At 41.3% G+C, this 20,363-nt stretch overlaps 1 protein-coding gene across 2 annotated transcripts in view; it reads left to right on the forward strand.

Annotated features, from left to right (window-relative positions):
* LRIG1 (leucine rich repeats and immunoglobulin like domains 1) overlaps window positions 1–20,363 on the forward strand; it is a 235,816-nt gene that overhangs the window by 115,085 nt on the left and 100,368 nt on the right. For both annotated transcript variants that reach the window (XM_086939042.1, XM_086939043.1), the window contains exon 4: window positions 19,833–19,970. In XM_086939042.1, coding sequence (XP_086795168.1) covers window positions 19,833–19,970 — 138 coding nt within the window. The remainder of the gene's footprint in view (window positions 1–19,832; window positions 19,971–20,363) is intronic.

A 20,363-nucleotide genomic window follows, 5' to 3' on the forward strand; every position in this document is an offset into this window, starting at 1 on the left:
AAGTATTGCCTGAAAAAGCGAGCAGTGAAGGGACACAATAATGCATCCATGATCCAGGGGACGAACAAACCCAAGAAGAGGAAGGAAAGTGTTCGTAATCTGACAATTAAGAAACCAGCAAATGAGTGACAATGAATCCAATCAATGGTAAGCAATTGAAGACCTCTAAGACTACTGCAAGGTAAAAAAAAAGAGAGAAAAAGATCAGTATATGCAAAGTCTTTAGATGAGACCCCAAAGAATAAAAACTTTTTGAGAAACGTAAAACAAGGCAGCTAAACCTGCATTGGGTTCAAAGTTATAGGAAAAAGTAAATCTCTTCCTTGCATCAGTGTGGAATAAGTGTTGCATTAAAAATCTATGGAAAATAGAAAACACTCACTAGAAGTCACTTTGAAACTTTCTAAGTGAGTTCCAGAGTTTGGACCAGGGAACTCTTTGAGGTCAACATAAATATGCACATGGTCATTTACATGATGGGGTTTCACCAGAGTTAACCTCTTCAATGCTAATGACAAGGGTAACTCGTCATGATGCACTGGTTGAGCTGTGCTGATGACAAGGATAACTCGTCATGTATAATGGGAAACATCAAAGGTCAGCGCAGGAGGGGGAAAACCCATTAGCAGCCAAGGTGTTAATAACTGTATCTTTGCATTTAGAAACCTGTAGCAAATGAATGTCCAGTAGAACCAACCTGTAGACTGCGTCTGAAAAGGCCCTGGGATGTGTGGCAATTTTTTTTGCAAAGCTCCATTCTGAATATCTGGTTAAAAAGCTCCAAAAGTGTCACAACTATGCATAGCTCGCTGTAAGTTCATGGTTGCTTCCGGTCACTTTCACAGTTGCATTATGAAGGTTTGGATTTTGAAAATTTTCAGCAGGACAAAGGCATGCACATTTTGTATAACAAGACCACAGGGGCGTTGGATGCATTTTGTTTGACCACTTGATCAGATGTAGACATCTTGTATTCAATGCTCTGATCCAGAGAAAAATGCCAAAATCAGGTTGTCTTGTAGATAGTTTCCTTCCACTGCGATGCCTGTAAATTTTCTCCAGTTGTGGGGGGATTTTAGGTGCCTTATATGCATGGCCTGTAAACTAGGAAAAAGAGGGCAATCCCACTTATTTAGAACTGAGGCAGGATTGTAATATATCTATATTCTCCTAGGGGAAATTACTTTTCCTATGGCCCAAAAAAATTACATTTGCTAAAGGGCACTGTCTACACTGGGCATTTTCCACTTCCGGGAAATTCAGAGTGTCTAAAACCATGACGGAGTTTTTCCTGAAGTAGCCCTTATATTCTGTAAGAGTGCCATGAAAGGTCTGCTATCTCCTCTTAGCATAGGAGTGACCCTGCGTGAGTGGGAAATGATGAGGTAAGCAGACTGAAAGGTAAAGCATGCAGAAGGGATGGAAAAAAGGGCCTGAATATAATTGGCCAGCTGCAGGGCATTTGTGCTTGTGCTGCCAGTACTTAGTTGGATTAGGACGGTGCGATTTAATTGTATGGCATGCCACATTCTAGTCTTTCAAGTTATCCAGGAAGTTAATGCCCTTGTTTGTATTCATTGGCATCGTTTGCATGCATGACACTGGGCGGTATTCCTTCACGTTGGCCACATAGCACATGGCATGCCATATAAATTACCCTTTCAGTTCCCTTGCTAAGTAAATCTTTAGTCCTGTTCTTGGCTTCTTTGTGCTTAAATATCTGTGTTTTCCTTATTCTTTATTTTCAGGCATATCGTCATAGGTATATCTTAGTTTATATGTACTCTAGCAAATACTGAGCTGGTCTCTTTGCCTGGTACTCTGGAAATACTGAGCTAGACACTGTGCCTCATATGTGACCTATTACCGATGCCCATGTACCAAGGTGATAGTGCCAATATTTGACCAGAATGTCCACAGGCTCAGGATCCAAGCAGGACTTTACTAGTACCAAAACGATTGTTCTTTGAATTAAGTGACTAAAGATACAGGACCGAGTGTTTCCCGAATTTATTATAATCGCAGCCCAATTTTTAGAATGACAAACTTTCACGACCCATGTAGCTTTAAAGGACATTTACATTCAGCGGGTCTTCTGTTGAAGTGGCTACTAAATTTGCATCAACATACACATTTATTCTCTGTAAAAATTGCTAATTGAGTTTCAAAAGCAATATCATAGCAGTACAATTTAAGATGATGTTCGTAAAATACAGAGATTACACATCAGTCCTGTCTAGTATCATAATAACCTCGGAATCTGGTGCCTCACAATCCCCCGGTGCCTATCTCCCCCTCCCACCCAGTTGAATCTGAATCTATTGCCCCTCATGCTGTCACCATCCTAGTCCACATGCTCTACCCCTCCCGAAAAAATCAGCGAGACCAGAAGCTGCCCAAAATCCCTTCAATTTTTTGTAGATTATCATGGTGAATAAATTACCTGTTCACAGCCCGCAATTACGTGCATGTTTTAGGACCTTTAGCCATTGTTAGTGCTGATGATAACCATTGTTTAACGTGGGAGGTCAATGTGGGCAATCCATGGAAATCGTGGAGGATTGCCGCTTGCGCCAGAAAAGACTGGCTCTCGCACAGTCGTGTCTCGAGAGTAGCCCATATTTGCCGCCAGTATGCGTAAACCTTTGTTCAGTTCCCATATCATGTGTACAGTGTCCCTACCCTCTCCACCGAACCGCCAGCATAATGTCACCAGACTTAGTTGTGTGGCTTCAGTGGAGAATTTTAAAGTGACTGAATTTCAATCTTGCTTCCCTCAACCCTTTGCCTTGGTCACTCAGCATGTTCTTCCAATCTTCATCTTCAAATGTGTTTTCAGGTCTGTCTTCTCATCACCTGCGTAGCGTAACCCCCTATCTGTTTCAGAGGAATAGGCATAGCCAATAAGGGAGTATTCAATGTTACTGACAAAACTATAATGGACACAAATGATAATTTCGGGTTTCTGTGACTATTTATCATTTATGCATCACGAAGTAAAGTGTCTTGATTTGTTTTATATCCTATTAAAATCGTTGTTTTTATCGCACTTTAGAATTACAAAAAAAGTGCTTCATTTTTGCTTTTCTAACAGTTGTATACAGTTCATTTAAAGGTATTTTCATTTTGTTGTATGTTACAAAAAAAGACATCACAACCTTTTGTTTCACACTCCCTGTACCCCAGCAAGATTGTTATATCATTCACTTTACTTTTCTTTCTCTGACTGCAAAGTGGGAGGAGTTTGCAAACACCAATCCCCAGCTGCAAAAAACTATGTGCAGCAATTTGGTGGAAAACCTAACCTGACCATTGACCTCTGTCTTTGAAGCAGAAAATGTGACAAGATAAATACAGAATGTAAAGACATGTTTATTGTTTGAACTTTCACAACACACCAAAAATCTTTACACGACCCACTCAGTCTGGGAAACGCCGATCTAAGCCATTTGTCTTTCTGTGAGTACCAACTTGAATAAGAGAATTTGTTTATTCCAATGCAGCTTTGAGAGACACCCAAGGCACAAAGCTCTTGAAAGAAACCACTCCAGAATACAACTGAGTTAACCCCTTCGCTGCGGCGGAAATTCCGCCGCAGCGCTAAGGGGGCGGGGGTCGAGCAGCGCTCGCATGCACGTGACGGAGCCGCTCCGTCACGAGCCCCGGTTGAGCTGTGCTCGTGACGGAGCGGTTCCGTCACGAACGCGCCCGCTCAATAGAATGCACCGCGCAGGCGCGAAATTTGCACCACGCAGGCGCGCCGAGCGGGCCATGACGGAACCGCTCCGTCATGAGCACAGCCCAACCGAGGCTCATGACGGAGCAGCTCCGTCATGAGCACAGAAGGGGTTAACAAATGTTTTTATTTGCTAGCTTATCGCGAAAAACAGGACTTCAGGAAATATCTAGTGTTGACCTCCATTGAGCTTTTAGTTTTCTTTTTTTCATTTGCCTTTTCACTAGTGGACATTAGTAAATTAAGCACAACTAAATATTGCAGAAATATTTTATGAGCGAATCTCTGACTAGGGTATGCATGGAAAAGAAAAACGGTGTGTATCGATGGATGGATGGATTCATTCATTCTCCAAGCGATCCTGCCTAGTACCATGTACCAGTTGTGATGTTTTCTCACTGTTAAAACTTCAGTATTCTGACAACCCAGTCTTCAGTAGGATTCTCAGACTACTTTACTAACCTATTAATACCCTCATGAATTCTTACCTTTTCAAGAACATGTCTCACCTCTGTATTGCCTATCTTTGTACACAGATGCTGCCTTTGCTTGTTACTTGTACAATGCAAAGCTCATCAGCATCATGTCCTTGTAATGTAAAACACATTAATATCACTAGGTGCAGCGGAACCGTAGACATTTTTGAAATAAAATTGAATAAAAAACCTTTTTTTGCATTTTTCTTCAGCCTGTTTTGAATCAAGTTAATATGTATTCTTGTTTTGCTTCCTCTGAGACTTTCTTCCATAGTAAGATTTGTTGGCGCACTTTGTTATAGTCTGTTATTTTTCCTGCATATTTAAGATCTCTAGCTGTGCATTGAGGCGCTATTTGAATACGTGTCCATTCAGCTGCAGCAGGAGTCACCTCGCTGAGACTGCTGCGGGTTGGTTGGTGTGAGTCCCAGCACCTGGGGCAGGGGATTAAGTAACCCAAAGTGACAGACGAGTGCACTCACCTGTGAAAAGAATGCATTCACCCATATATACTAAAAGTATCTGCCCACAACTCTAGCTGCCTTTTTGTTTACTGTCAAGGGAACTGGAATATTTTTGTGCTGAACACTGGTAAATAGTTTGCTCCTTCAGTCTGCAAAGCAGAATATGCAAATAATTACGTACAATAAATGGAATAAAGTTTTATATTTTTACAAAAAATGTGTGCCTAAAGTTCACCTCATCATCCAATTTACCCAGTGTGAAATCCTTGAAAGCACAATTCGGATAATGATTTTGTTCATGTATTTGATTTCTTCTCAGGCTCTCCTTCCTATCATTATCTTAAATTAACGACATGTAGTTTATTTTTAGCACGGGTTAATTAATACCTGCAAAAGGTTTCAAAGTGGTTGAATCCGTGGATATAAATCTGCTTCAATTATACTTAGGAATTTATTGCCGAAGCACCATCTCGGAGAAAATATGAGATTGTTTCCTGGAGTTGAATTGGCAGACAAAACCTACAATTGCTAAGGAGCATGATGCTCAAAATGTTATATCATGGTGAACATACCGACGTTAGATATGTTATTTCACCCAAACCGTGTTTGCAAGGAACCTCAATTCCAAGTGAAAGAATGCCAGATAAATTGTCTTCATTATAAGCCGGGTTGGGCTAAATGGGGGACTTGTAAAGACAAGCTGCATAGGTGCTTTGCAATGTATGGGAGACTGCGTGCACTTGTTCTTGCTGTAGGCATTGTTTTGGAAAATCAACAGTAAGAAGCATTGGCAATGCAAACAAGTGTGGCTTATGAATGGAGTGTCCAGGTCAAGTAATACTTGATAATCAATTTAAATTAATGACTGCCCACCCCGCATCTATGCTGCTGGATGAGAAAAACCATAAATGATCTAGTTATGTAAGACACTTTAATAGCAATAGAGTGGGGGGGGGGGGGTGAGTGAGTGAGGCTGGGGTGTGTCCATATCTGAAAGTTCAAGCTCAGGCAGCTGGATAAATAAACAAAATGATCACAGGTGTGTGAAGAGCAAGTACTTTTTTTTGTAGAAAAACACAACTTCTGCTCTATCAAACCATGTACTACTGACTGCCAACATGTGGGCAGAGCCAAATGCCTTCTCTAATGATGCTCACGTAAGGGTCTGTCGACCGCTGCGCTGTCAAGCCAGACGATAAAAGAGGCCCACAAACGACCAAAAACGGCCCACACATTGACCTATTAGGTGTTCTGGCAGTGCCAGAAAGAATGGCCTTCGAGGCCAATCCGACCCAGATTATAAATCACAAAACCCCTGATGTGTTTTAACTGCCCTTGGTCCATTGCACAGTTTAACACAATATGGCTTTCTGTGTCATTTTAAACCTCACTGGTACAGTTAGATACCCAACATTTGCGGTTGACTTGTGCCATATTGAAAAAGTTAGGAGAGGGCACTTCTTTACTATGAATGTATGCATCGTTCTCTTTGCCGCAATTACTTTTTAGGATGCACCCCATGTGCGTACTATTGCACTCCACTCTCCTTTTAGTTTGTATTATCCCTGCAGTATCTTTATTATATCTAACCATTTGTTTATGGAGGTCCTCACTAACCCCTGCAGTGGAGAAAACACCCCACAGTGTTTTCACAGGGATTTCTTTCCTTATTATTTTCAAGAGTCTCACTTTCTTATTGGCATCTAAATGTAGATTTATGTGGCACTTTTTACAAGGTGATATTATGAGTTGTTTTATACACTACAACATTCATGCCTCCAAACAGAACCAGCACCATGTGAAGTTTAAATCCTGGGTATTGGTTGGCCCAAATTGGAGGCTGCTTTGGGAAATTGTCAGGTCACCGGACATGGTAGCCTAGAATAGACCCTAAAAACATAACTTGGAGGAGGTGTAGAAGTTGCAAGTGGAAAATACAGAACTGCATAGTAAGATCCAGTGCTTCCAGAGTGAGGTAGATCATTTGCGCTGCCCTAGCCACAATAGGACCACCTGAGCAGTAACATTTCTATGTCAGTAGAGGCATAGATGATGACAAGACCTACCATATGAATGAGCAAGCAGCCTGGTACCAGTGGCTTTACAACTACTTCACTTACACCTCCGTTCACATTTGAGCTATTAGTTCTCTCACCTTTGTTGTTTTTCCCCTTCTCTTTCCTTGGCCTTATTGTTCCTGTAACTTGACAGTATCCTATGTTTGTTTTTTCTCCCTGCAGACAATTCTAGGTTTGTCCAGATCCTATTCTTGTGATAGCTCTATTTGTATCCCTTTAGCGTGTTGCCCCTTCACTGATTTGTTTTTCCTCTCTCTCTCTGTCTCTGCAATAGGTTAGAATTGCAGACCCCTTTAACCTTTGTCAAAGATGCTTTGCCATAACCGTGCATTCAGTTTCAAGCAGCCAACCTGCAGCAGTGTCTCGTTTTCTTCTTATCTCCTTTTGCACATACACTTGGGTCCTTTTCAGACCTTGACATAAACACATGGATTAAGTGGACCCGTAAGAGGAGGAGGAGAGATTGGCCCCAACAGATTAGGTTTCGACACCTTCAGCTTCAGTTGCATGCTTCAGGTGTGCTGTTTCCACCATGTAAGAGCCAGGGGTGGATGAGGCAGCTGGTCTTGCACCTAAACCAACCAGCTCATGCATGTATGTAGAGTTCTGGAATATCTCTCAGCGTAGCACTGTATAGCCCAATCTTGTGGTTTGCGCACCTTTGTGTCCAAATTTCTGGTCTCCTTGTGTTTTCACTGGCATTGAGGTGATGGTGTTGTATAGCCGGACTTTTGTGCCTCCTAGCGTCCGTCTCACATTGGTAGTGTCACCGTAATATCGAGGGTACATAGACCTGCAGGCCCTCCGTGCTGTTTCTCCTGATTCACACTCTCCGCCTTACTGCCGGCTGCAGCTGAGTGTTCCTGTGTATGGGTTTATAATGTCTTAAAACGAATCATTTGTTTACTATGGCATTGATTGTTCGCATCAGAGTGGGCCTCTTATTATTATAACCTACTTCAAAACATAAATAATCCGTGATTTATATCACAGGCCCATTTTCGATAAAGTTGAAGAAAATGGTGGATGATAAAGTTCAATAATGAGAACACGACTCTAGTGTAGGCGCTCACACCCGAAACATGTCCTGTTGATGGTAGATGGTTAAACGATTAGTCATTAGGGTTACTTTCGTCAATGTCAGTGTCCTACCTGTCTTCAGAGTCTCCCTGGCTTTATAAAGATCCCTTTGCTCCACTGGGCAAATGCTGCACTGTTAAAGCACGTCAGGACATTCATTATATGAGTCAGCTTGACAGGAAATGATGTCTGCATGCGTCACATACTGCTTTGGAGATGCTCGGGAAGCCAGAGTATTCTAATCGGTATAAAGATGGGTTGCATTAGAACAGCTTGTCATGCTTGTAGTGGAAAGCACGTGGACCACCCTGGGCTTCCCGTAAATGTGTTTGGTCATTTAAATGATATCACTGTTAAATGCAGCAGGTCGCTCGCCGGCAGGAACGTCCTTAGAAAGAGCTGCAGGGAGTGCGCGCCACACCCCCAAGCACACTTTCCTGCTCGAGCAATCTTGGCTCCCTTGAAGTCTTGGTATGGAAGTGGTCATTTGTTACATATCATGAACGCTGACCTGTTCGTCTTTAATGGTTTAAAATCTGCTCTATAGTCTGGAAGTTTGACATTTTTAGTTAAAATAAAATGTCAATCAGTCGAAACATGATTTTTGGAAACAGTGTGTGCATTTCATCTGGAATGTTAGCTTTGCTTCGAAAGTCTAAAAAAGTAAAAAAAAAAACAAAAAAAAAAACAATTTCAGGCTTGTTAAGCAAGCAATGTAGGTATTGGGTCCATATTGCAGTCTTGTGGGGTTTTTTTGTTTGTGTTTTTTAACGAGCACCAATTTTCCTCACAGCTTTGCTGTTCACTCCTCCTTTGAATTATTGTTCAATGTTGGGCAGGCATTAGGGAAAAAGGTTGTGAACCTTTCCTCTACCCCGCGTATAGTTTGTCTTAGCTTGTTGATATCCTCACTCGCTAGGTGAGTGACTTCCACCCTGTGACTGCCGACAGTCTTCCAGAATATATATGTGCCTTCGAGTAAGATTCATTTTACTTCGTGATATCTATCCACAACCATAGTGTCCTTTAGTCTGTGTTGTCAGCCTTCAGTCTTTTACAAACAGAAGGGGTTCCTATAATTTCACGCACAAAATCGAAATAGAGAAACTAAGTTAGGGAAGTTGGAAGATTTACATGGATTAAGAAAGCATTGCCCTCTGTCTGCCGGCGAGAAATAGGGCGGCTTGCACACGGTGCATGGATGTGTGTGTGGGGATGTACTACATGTGCCCCCCCCCCCCTTTCAGGCCACATAGCAGTGGCCTACAGGGGACGGAGGTCCTGCTTGGGGTCCCCAAAGTCCTCTTTGAGCTGCCTTTTTATGGCGGTAGGACCGCCATGAAAAGGCAGTCTGAAAATAATATTCTAATCCCTAGGCGGTGCCTGGGCAGGCACCACCCTGAATATAGAGTTGGGAATTAAACTGCCGTCCCGACGGGATCTTTGATCCTGTTGGAGGCGGCAGTGCTACCCCGGACCTCTGCGCTCTGACCGCCGGTATTGTAATCCGGCAATCTGACTGATTCCCAAGATGACGGACCGCCGCAGACATCGCGATGACCCCTATGCTTTTAGAGCTGTGAATATTGTCAAAGTCCAGTTGTGATCGTGACATGCCCGTCGCCCGAAGTATCTATTCAAGACAAACTCAGGAGGGCAGTGGCAATGCATCTGGGTGAATGACTGCATGTTCATAGGACTAATGAAATACTCTGACCAGCCCACTTCTGTAGGACTTGAGACTGTGGTCTTTGATCTGATCGTAAATGGCTAAGTCTGAGATTTTACTATTTAAGTGAGTTCAAGAATTGAACACGTGAGGTAAGTTGTATTGGCATTAGAGCTGTCTCCAGGCCACAGCGTGAACATAGGACGCATTGTCCAAGTTAATATTAAAGTCTCTAAGATAAATGTAGTGAATATTCATGAGAAACGAACTTGAATAAAAAAAAATTAAGAAACTGTTATGAACTAGTGCAGACTTATAAGAGTAATTCTGAGCTAAAAGAAGTTAAATTTAATTGGGAATAAAGCGATTCTACCCTTGTTTGCCTGTGAAGCCCCGTAATTTGATTTGATTTAGCATGTCTGGTTTGTTTTGGGTAAAATATTTGAATTCTTCCAAGTCACACCAAACTCTCGCACCAGAATATTTTTCTTTGCCATCTATGCTTTTCTCTTACCCATGCTGATTTTGAACCTATACAGCTGTGTTAAGCAGCGATGTCCTATTTTTTTTTATCCGAAAGTTTGGGACACAAAGGGTGTTGAGCCTTCATCTAAAGTTTCACTTTGCTGCTAGAAACCGTGAAAGAAGATATTTACAGTTACCCCCTCTTGCACCAGCTGTCTCATGCATCAAAAGCCAAGTCATATTTCAGACTCGGAAATTGGGATCTGAGCATATCTGGATTATTGCCTTATTAAAGAGTTGCCATATCCTTTTGTGAGCTATTGGCATAAAATACAGTTATTAGGGTTTCCTGTTTTCTTTCCTTTTAATGTATTGTAAGATCGATATAATTTTTCTTTCACAAAAATAATTGAGTTATGAGCATTAGCTACTGAAGGACACACTAGGTCTGATGTCATACTAGAAGGCCAGAGAGAGGGCATGGCCAATACTTAGAAAGAAACTTAGATCAAAAGGCAGTGTAACGCGAGATGGTTGAAACCTGCCATGATTAAGTAACTGATCCATGGAATTACATCTGCCCGAGCTCCCACCCTCCCCCATCTCACACTTTCTATCCCAGAGTTGTTACTGGCGATCCTACCTCCCTGGAGAGCTTACTGCAGCAAATCCCCGTCCCCAAAACACTGAACCGAGGTGTCCTATCTAAGCCTGGCTGCAATTTTAATTATGCAGGTGAAATTCTTGAAATTTCATCAAATTATGCAATTTTATATACATTTTATTTTTACATTAGTGCGTTAAAAATCTTGAGTTATCAGCGGGAGACTCTCACACAGTAAATGTCTCGCAATGAGACATTGTCTACTCAAAACAGTCCCTTCTACCTATAGCCCATGTAAAGTTTTAACGCTAGGTTGCATGCTTGGGTAAAAAATTTAAAGAGATCTAGTGGAAATTCACATTTTGCCGCAGAAGCGTAATTTCATGTAATTTTACGTGATTTTCCCTAGCCCTATTCCTAGCAAATGTCCTCAAGTTTGTTGCTGTTGAAGTCAACAGCAATGATGGAGTAGCAACAATAGTATTTCTGTTCTTGTAATCTTTGCTGATTCTCAAGGAAAAACGATAGTGCAGCTTTCTTGCAAGATTCTGGTGCCGAATGATTGTTTGTCTTTGTGTTAAGGTGTGAAACCAAACCAGTGTACTTTTGACTTGAATTCATAAGTAACCTAAACAATGTGAATTTGTATTTCCTGTGATCGCCAGTTTCCAGTTTTGATGACCTGAATTTATGATTAGGGGTTCTGTGCTAACTAGGAAGCTAATTTGCATATTGTTTAACTTGCATGTGGGCTCGGTTTTTATGGTTTGTATGGGATGCTGTCCAATTTACCTGTCCTGACCGTACTCTAATATCCTTTTCCCTATTTTTCGATGTATATTTGTTATTTGCTTGTCAGTCTGTCGCCAGTTGTTGAATGGGGTGCACACTGCATTTCTGCTTTGCACAGAGCGGTACCATGAACCTCTTCAGTGCATGTCAGGAACATGTACTAACTAACTCTGAGTTAGAGCATTACTTGCAGGCATCCCAGCACAACCTTCTGGCCTGAGCTTCCATACTGCATTCTCTGCAGAGACGACGAGACGAAGCTTCTACTGCTGTCACTTTGTTTACAGCTCTCTTTCGGAGGTGGGTCAGAGCCTCCCACTTCTTGCCCCTGGAAGTTTGTTTTGTAAATTGTGTTTTACATTCGGTCCTTTCGAATTTTATTTTTCCCTAAAATGATTTATATGCATCATTTACATGGTATTTCAGCCAACCTTCTTCATCCAAAATTGTGTAATTCATATTTTTCTTTTGCTCTCAACAATATGAGCCCACTTCAGCATTAGCTAACATCACTGGGAGCGATGGCATATTGCTCTTTCACAAAGAGCATATCCACACACAAAGTAGTTCCTATATTTTTTATTGGCGAGTGCCACCCAGCTCCTCCACAACAAAGTTTTACAAAAAAATGGCAGGAGAAAACCAGCATTAACAAAGCCAATAGCCTTATGGGGGAGACCCTGCCATGGCCTTCCCTCCCTTTTCTTGGTAATCACAGCTCGATCTTCCCCTGGGTTTGAGTCACTACCCCCCTTCCCAGAGTTTTATCTTGTTGGGCTACTATATCTGCTTGCCAGACAGCCTATGGGGCCACCCACAACTGGGAAACTTTGACGGGTGCCTCACTTATTTCCCCATTCAACACCTATGTTTCTATATAGCATGTATCCTTGATGAGGTTATATTAAATCTTGCATTACCATATTGCTACTGCAACACTGTTTTTGTTCTTAACTGAAAACCCCAATGAAAAGAGATTTAAAAAAAAAAAATATATCCAGCAGTCTGATCACCAGACCTGCTGGATTTACCTTTGTTTTTTTTCATTACAGTAATGATTTTTGCGATTTCTAGACAATGGCCAGTCATAGTTTGAATAACTGATGAATGTTTAAAGGCCTTTTTATGTTGAGCCTACCAGACAGTGCAGGCTGTCTGGGTGAAAAAAAGGCCTGTTGTGAACTTACAGTAGGCTTAGAGCCCACTCATTGGTTGGCTTTGCCACTCATTAGTTTGCTTTTTATTTGTAGGCTTGTGTGGGCTTGCCATCCTGTTCTGTGTTTGTGCCTTCCTTGGAGCATAGACTTTTTAATTGCGTTCTTTACTGCTACTTTTCGGGAACTACATTTTTCCTTTTGGATAAGAACTCCATGATAGTGCATGTGTTTTCCAGCTGCCTCTTGTGTACTTCTTCCCCCATCCCGCCGTTGCACCCTGAGTCGCTCTCTCTCTCCCCTGTGTGCTTGTTTCCTCCTCAGTCTTGAGCACCCTGTGCCTGCTTCTCACCCTGCGTCGCTTCCTCCTTCATGTGCTTTACCCTTGAGTGGTGCTTTTATCCTCCCACCTTTCCAATCCCCATTGCTGCCCAATGCACAGTCTTTTCTTTTTTACATGTATGTGTGCGCGTGGAGGATCAGGCAGCACATTGCTGCCACACATCTGTCTGAAAGACTTTGGATCTGTAAATATACTACATTTATTTCTAAAAAGCTGAACTTTCATAATATGGTGATCCATATCGGATCGGCAAATAAAAAATATATAAATGTTGCCAGTGCGGTTTTATAGGCATGCATGTGAAAGAGTATGCACACACCTGCAAAATGATGCAGTCGCACCATTGCGCCTTTTTTGTTTCATGCTTTTTGCCAAGGTGCACAGCATATTGCTGATGGCTAAAAGGCATTTACAAAGTCAGAAAGTTACAAAGGCATGATGACCTGGTGGCTATGCCAATGCTTGTTGAGGTAGGCGAATTGTCTCTACAAATTCACTAGTGATGACAATTGTTCCGATGGCTGAAAGTTCAACTCTAGTTGGGCATGTGCATGGATTTTTTTTTTCATTGTTCAATATGAACCCTTGTGTTTAGTTTAACAAATGTGGCGAACGCTGAAAGGTCAACCTTTGCTTCAAATTTGATTCCTCCCTTTGATGACAGTGCTCAGTCTCGTGCGCTTTACATTACAGCTCAAATGTAAAAAAAAGTCCATTCAGTCTTTACATGTGTCCAGGAATCCCCTTTTTCAGCTCTCAGAATTTACTGTAGATAAGGTTAGGTTTTTAATTTACGTAATTTTGACAGCATGGTTTTCCGAACAGCCTATACAGGCTGTGAACCGAAGACATTTCCAGAACGATTTGTCTGAAAAAACACTTTGGTCTAGACACAGGCATTTTGGAGTATGCAAATTAGTACTCGTAGTTCTTTTTAGGTCTCGCCTAGGCAGGGCATCTGCTGATTCTTTGAGGCATGCTGTATCTGGAATATGGACTTTAAGCACCACCCATCTTTCTAATTGTCTCCTTTTACTGTGTTTCGTAAATGGCTGCTTTTCTTTGGTTAATATATGTCAGTAGTCTACTTGGGGTAGGGTGGCTCTGAAGCTCTCGATCTAGCACCAGTGTGGGCCAGAGTAGGTGGTATTTAGCGTTTTGTGATAATCATGGGCCTCCCCAATCCCAACTGCCAGAGCGCTCTTTCCCACAGGCTCGAGAAGTGTTGTGATGGGTGGGCGCCTCTGGCAGTTGGTATACTGCCCCAAGTAGACTATTGACACATTAACCAAAGAAAAGCAGCCCTTTATGAAACACAGTAAAAGGAGAGAATTAGAAAGAAGCGCCCATCAAGTCTAGGATCCATTTTCGATCCCATGAGATTGGATAAAGATTCTCCCCGTTTGATACATAACCCCTCTCCATTCCCCTCACTTCCAAAATATGTGAATATACGTCCCCATTTGCCTCTAGTGGATCATCTTTGAGATTTACCATGTACACAAAGTAGTCCACGTTTTGCCCTGAGCTTTTGTGCTTGGCTGTTTGGGGAATTGGTGCTCTTTTAATAATTGTGGTGCCTGCCCATCTCCAGTTAGATTTTCTTCCTCCATAAAAAATGTTTATGGGACATACAAAATAAGATTGGATGTCGGGTTAACAGACGCCATTTTTGTGGGTATAGCCAACATATGCCAGCCTTCTGTTTTCTGTCCCAATCCAGCTTGCTCTTCGGTCATCAGTCCATGACTACGCACCACCTCATGACTACCAAGCACCTCATGGGTGCCCCAGTTTCCTCTGACTGACTCCAGTCTCTGGATGACGGAGCTGTTTACCCGCAGCCTTACCTCGGCTCTTGTGCTCCCTGAAAGCACACATTTAGCACCAAACCGTTACCTCAGACAAGTGGGTGTTGGATATTATCCAACCTGGTTATTGTCTGGAGCTGACTTCCACACATCCCACTGTTCCACCTAGCAAACAAATGGAACATCGGGCACTACTCAAAGCCAAAGTCAAAGCACTCTTTCTCAAGGGGACTATAGAACCCGTCCCCAACCATCACCAGGGTACAAGAGTATACTAAATATACTTCCTCATACCCATCCCTTCAGCCCACTTCTGACCTCAGAACCCTAAACGAATGTCCTTTCAAAACGCTTCCACACGGTAACCCTTGAGGATGCATGACCATTCTCAAGGAAACCTGCAGGCCTACCACTTGTGCATGCTACGCTTACAAATGGAAAAGGTTTGTCTGCTATTGTCCTTCCAAATAAATTGACCCTTTTCAGGCAACAGTACAAAATATTGTCTGTTATTTGCTTCACTCCGTAAGGTTGCATCTAGCTGCAGACATGCTAAAAGAACTTTAGATTCTTCCCCTGTAACGCACTCTACTCGCAAGAAAGGAGCCTATATAGCCTTCCTAGGGAACATCCCAATAGCTGACAGATGTAAAGCAGCTACCTGGTCTACACCACACACTTGCGCTAAATACTACTGTGTGGATGTTCTAGTACGCCAAAAACTAATGTTGGTCAAGCAATGCTACATACAATTTTCAAAACCACTGCAGCACCCACAGGTTAGCCACCACTTTTGGGGAGGACTGCTTTACAGTATACGCACAACATGTGCATCTACAGGCACACATGCCTCGACTGAATATGTGACTTTCCCTGTAAACATCTGGTCGTGGCATGTAGTGTTGTAGATTCACATGCGCCCACCCTTCCACAGGACACCTGTGGTTGTTGCAGTATCTCTTCATATCTTCTTTTTTCCTTTTACCTATCACTTCATTTCACACTCCATCCTCACCCACCGTGCCTGAAAACCATCTAATAATGGAGTCGGTGTCCATGCACATTATCACCAAAGGGAGGAATCACTCTACTGCGTGGCTCAATAGACTTCTTCACAGAAAAACAACTTGCACATATCCGAACCCAACACTAGATAGCAGGAGTATGCACAGCATGTGAATCTACAGCACTACATTACACAAACAGATGCTTACAAGGTAACATTTTTCTTACTGTGCATGGCCAGGGTAAATATTTGGGTCGGTTTAAGACTTCACCGTTTGAATGTAAGTAAGAACCACATTGGCACAGACTTTTCTTGCAGCAGATTTAACCCAGGCCTTCAAACTGTTGTTGCAGATCTTTTCTCAAATAAGATCTCCTTCACCAAATGTTATGCGTCTACTTAAGTTAGGCTAAAAGTACTATATGTTCATCAGTGTTTATCACTGTACGGATTTCGAACAAACCAGGATCTTGTACTGCAGCTGCACACAGGAATTAACTTAAGTGTTCTTCTCGTAAGTTATTAAGTAGCCCACAATTGCTGGTGCTTTTTGTGGCTCGTCCGCAGAACAAACTTTGTGTGCTTGTGTTGAGTTATATTTTTCAAAGCGCTGGGCTAAAGTAGGTGCTTGTCTTCTGGATTGATGAAGGAGCCGAAGCTTTTGGTGTGCTGTTTATGCTTAAATTCTCAGCATTAAAGGAATGAACATAAGGGTAGAAAAATGTAATCAAGTCGAGAAAGGTTTTGAACAAATTATCTTAGTATCATACACAGTATATAGGAAAATGTACCCAGCTATGCTTTGTTTGAAATGCAGCGCGGTGAGATGGAGCAGGGCTCGCAGCTGAGGCTTTGACATTTTCCAGCGAAGCCTGACTCTCTTGGTACAAGTCCATTTTTCAAGAGTGGGATCACCGTTCATCGCAAGAGAGAAGCCATATGCGTGAGCAATTTCCTCCCAGTCCAATGCAACTGTTTTGCATGTGAGAGAGTGGATTCAATCATTGAAATCCCCTTAAAACTAGAGTTTTAAAACAGTTTACCGCTCTATCCAAAACCCACACCATACCACTTTACTCTACAAATTTGATTCTGTTTCGTAATAATGTTAAAGAACTACTTTTACTGAAAAAGAATTCACCGGGGATACCTAGAAACAAAGCTTCTTCGAGTGTTTCACTCTTACTGTATATCAAGTGGCATCACGTGTCTGTAGTTATCACACAGCCCTCTCTAGGAAGACCTGTTAATATCATTATAAGTTTGACTGAAATATAATGGGCTACCCTAGAAATTCAGTTAAAACTATATTCATGTAAGTGACACCAAGTGCAGTGTGGTAATCAGTCAGCAGAATTTTCTTTCAAACATGGTATTCGAGAATCCTTGAGCACTACTCCATGTGCGTGGTGCAATGTGTTTTGCTTCTAGGCTCTCAAGGGATGTCTTTTGCTATACATTTGTGAAATGTTCCTACCTCCTCATCGAGGTTAATAGTTTGTGGTCACTCTTCAGCTTGTCTCTGAACAATTACTTTTGGCCTTGGGCCACTAGGACACATGTTTCTGTAGCAAGCTGCAATTTGGAAGAAAATTAAAAATGCAGGTAAATTAGAGCCTCTTTGTTCTGTTTCTCGCAGTCTCCGCTTGCAGTGCACCACAAGTACGAGTTGTTGTGGGTTTTTTTTCGGTCAGATTTCACCTTTTCTGTGTTTTGTTAACTCTACTAACAACATTGGATCTACTTATTAATATGCTCTGGCGAAATTAAATTTGCAGGTGTAATTGTTGGCATTACTGTTACTCGAATTGCCTGGGGTTTAAGCCATTTTGCATAATTGTGACTTTCGAGTTAAAATTGTTCGTATTTGGGGAGCGCCGGAAGGTCGCGAATAAACTGAACACGAGCTGCTAGCATCAGGTGTGATTGTTGCTCTATTTTTTTGCGTGAAATGACCAAAATTGACACACTGATGAATTTCACACTACAAACTAGTGCAAAAGCTCAAAGCTGCCTTTTGCATTGTAACTGGTCATTTTTGGGGGTTCATTTCTTATAATTTCCACACAGAAAATTATGCAAATTTCTACCTGGTCTTCTTTTTAATTTCCAGAATTAACTTGTATAATACAGGAGGCATTGTCGAAGCTAATAGGTTTAACTTTTGCACGTGGGAAACAGAAATAATAATTTAAAAAAAAATCCCTGCAACAACTATTTTTTTTCAATGTGCATGGATGAGATAAAGAATTACAATTGTGTTGACAGTGTACTGTATAGATATAAAATGATCCCTCATGCATTCCTGTGGAGGTGGACGTATATTACCAGACAGCCAATAGAAACATTAAGATCTAATACTCCTGTGTGTTGATCGAAGATGTGATTGACAATGTACCAATCGAATGTCTGAAGGTTGCTGAGCCAAACAAGCAATGGTTGTAGAAGAGTGACTCAAAGCACCTTAAATTATGAATAGATCACAGTATGTTCGCCCTGATTGGCACATCGCACCATTACATACCAAATTTACCAAGCTCTAAACTTAAATTTACTCTTTTGTCAAAAGAACAGATGATGCACGCCAGAGGTAAAGGGGACAGAAGGAGCCGAACCAGTCTACATTTCTTAAACCCCAAATTAAAAACTCATAAGACTGTAATCCAAGCCTTGCCCCTAGACGCTGAAATCTTATCCCAGAGAAGATCCGACTAAATCTGGAACTGTTATCATTCAGAAAAGACTTAAGGGCTCACTCTTTAAATTACTTAACATCTCAATTCTCATTTTGACACTTAATGTGATACCTTCATCAATCTGTTCAATCCATAACTAAGTAAATTACTGCACTAACTATATTCACGGCTTTCTGACAATATCTAAGCAGATGTTCTATAACTTAGGGAATGTAGATGGTGTTTAGTAATATATGGAATCAGTTAAGTTAGCGTTTTCTCCATCACTAGGAGTGTGCAGCTGTCTTTAAGGTAGTTTTGATGTCTTGCAGCATGGTCTCCATGTGTCTTTTTTGTGCAGTGTTGGGCTGTACCGCTGCAGCTCCAAATAGGGAAGCAAATATTGTTTTTAAAGTCTGTATTTAAATTATTAAAAGCATACCAATTAAGTATTCAGATACTGAGAACATTTTCTGCATTTTTTCGTCTCTGGTGTACTTACTAACCGACTCAGCCTTCTATATAAAGTTCAATTTACTCACTTATTACAATGTCCTGCTCCGTCCTCAAATTAGTTCTCACAAAGTCATATTGTTGAGTCTTTTTTTACTGTGCATGTTACATTGTATAGTGCCATAAATGTTTTTAGTGATCATAGTAGGGCTGTACTATCGCTTAAATATTTCACTCATCAGTGTTTTACATCCCAGGATTTAGAGATACAGAATTCTTAAAGCTTTCTCCTATTGTTTTTGGACTTTAACTTAAGGTAACCCAAATTGTAAAACCTAATAATTCTTACTAAGGCAATGGATAACATAAAGTAGTCCCTGCAAATAAATGATGGTAGATCAATATGGAGAGACTTGAACCAAACGAGCGAGGAATGCTTCCCCTCACATCTCCCTACAATCAAATTATACCTAGTTATTTGTAGGCCCTAGGCTACAAACTGCATGTGCAAAGGCACATTTTGCATTCAGAATGGGCACATCGACCAGTAAGATTCCTATCCGTATTAAAAACAGGTCTCCGTTGTAAGTTGGAGGAAAGCACTCTTGGTTACTGTGTTGATCTTTATTAGCGTGCTTCAGTATTACTGAAGGTTTATCATTTACTGAAGCTTTGCAGGATGTGCTCCATCTTTGGAATCTGGTTCATTAATTCATTGTAACTCATCAAGCAGACTGTATTTGTATGTATTTCGGAATCACAGTTGCAAGGATCCCCTCTAATAACTCTATTCTGATAAAAACAAATCTTTCTAAGAGTAGTTGTGGTTTGCTCCTGGCTTTCCAGGAGTGAGATTCTCTTAATCACTGCTTTTTCTTTGTGAATTGTCCATTCAACCAGCTTGCACTCAAGGCACTCCACAGTACTACAGCTGTAAATTGAATGTATTTTCTCTCTTTGAATAATTACCTGTGGAGCAATATTAGTTAAAGAAGTTAAGCTAATAGTGATACTGTTGTATTTCAGGAATCACAATAAGATCCAGAGCATCGAGGCAAGCCTTCTGAAGCCCTACAAGTCACTGGAGACGTTGGACCTCAGTTCCAACAATCTCACCGAACTCCGTTCTACTTCTTTTCCTCAAGGCCTTCCACTAAAGGAGCTGTAAGTGTCTGGCAATGTAAATGTGTGTCTGCAGTAAGCTTTCTTAAAGTTAAGCATTGTGCTTGCTAATTATTTTTGGGAAAACATCTGTAAGCATGGTTGCAGATGAGTAAAATGCAAATGCAATATCTATTTCAAATTTTATAAAGGACAAACTAGCAATAGTAAAAAACATTATGTAATTGCATCACCGGGCTAGTATATTTGTTTATTTATAGTTTTTGTACAGCGCATACATGACCCAAATGTATCGGACCACTTCACAGAGTAGGTGTAGCAGCAATTACATGAGTTATATTTGGAGTAAATCTAGATACAGGTGGCAGTATGTAAACGAGATATATGGGAGAACATTAGCATATTAGAATATGTTGACAATACAGTTTCGAAGTA

Source organism: Lissotriton vulgaris, chromosome 9 (genome assembly GCF_964263255.1).
Source record: "Lissotriton vulgaris chromosome 9, aLisVul1.2, whole genome shotgun sequence".
Taxonomy (NCBI): domain Eukaryota; kingdom Metazoa; phylum Chordata; class Amphibia; order Caudata; family Salamandridae; genus Lissotriton; species Lissotriton vulgaris.